Here is a 613-nt window from a genome sequence, read left to right on the forward strand (position 1 = left end):
AGTCTATAAACAATATCTTTCTTATTTTTAGCACAACCAGTGACAAGAAATAAAACGTATACACCGCTCTTTTTTCCAGGCTGAATTATCCGTGGCCATGGACCAGGACCCAAGGACGGGTCGCGTCGAGGTCACCGGTGTAGGACCCGTTACCGACCCGAGCAGCAATACCCCGATGGCTTTTACTCTCACTCAGACACACACGTTCTGGCTCGAGCTCATGGTCAAGAATTCAATCAGGCTTTTGCTCTGAACACAAGTGAGGGAGGGAAATCACTTCGCATTCCCCGTTTTTACTTTCCGATTGTTGATTATGTTTGAAAATGTCTTTTCTGATAAGATGAAGATAATATCAAATACATGAAATGGTGTCCTATCCAAAAATAATGAACTCGAGCGCATTTTCTTCGCAGGATGAAATGGTGAAGAAGAAAGAGAGAGTGGCCAGTAGAGTTACGCACTGAAGACTATTGAAATATTCCAGTTATTCTTATTTGGCTTCATGTATAACCTCATGGATATAGTCTTGCAGCCTAAAAGTAGTTTATCCCTTGCACACGTTCCGAAAAAGAGGCAGAGAAGAAAAATGAGGACTCGAATGAAGTCCAAACTT

General features: G+C 42.1%; 2 protein-coding genes across 2 annotated transcripts in view; both read left to right on the forward strand.

Annotated features, from left to right (window-relative positions):
- Nucleotides 1-430, forward strand: part of LOC119587941 — a gene marked incomplete at its 5' end in the record, with an annotated part of 685 nt that extends 255 nt beyond the window's left edge. The window contains 2 exon segments of the mRNA XM_037936653.1: nucleotides 80-259; nucleotides 414-430. Of these exon segments, the coding sequence (XP_037792581.1) occupies nucleotides 80-253 (174 nt within the window).
- LOC119587939 overlaps nucleotides 1-613 on the forward strand; it is a 32,317-nt gene that overhangs the window by 16,305 nt on the left and 15,399 nt on the right.

The sequence above is a fragment of the Penaeus monodon genome, chromosome 23 (genome assembly GCF_015228065.2).
Source record: "Penaeus monodon isolate SGIC_2016 chromosome 23, NSTDA_Pmon_1, whole genome shotgun sequence".
Classification (NCBI taxonomy): domain Eukaryota; kingdom Metazoa; phylum Arthropoda; class Malacostraca; order Decapoda; family Penaeidae; genus Penaeus; species Penaeus monodon.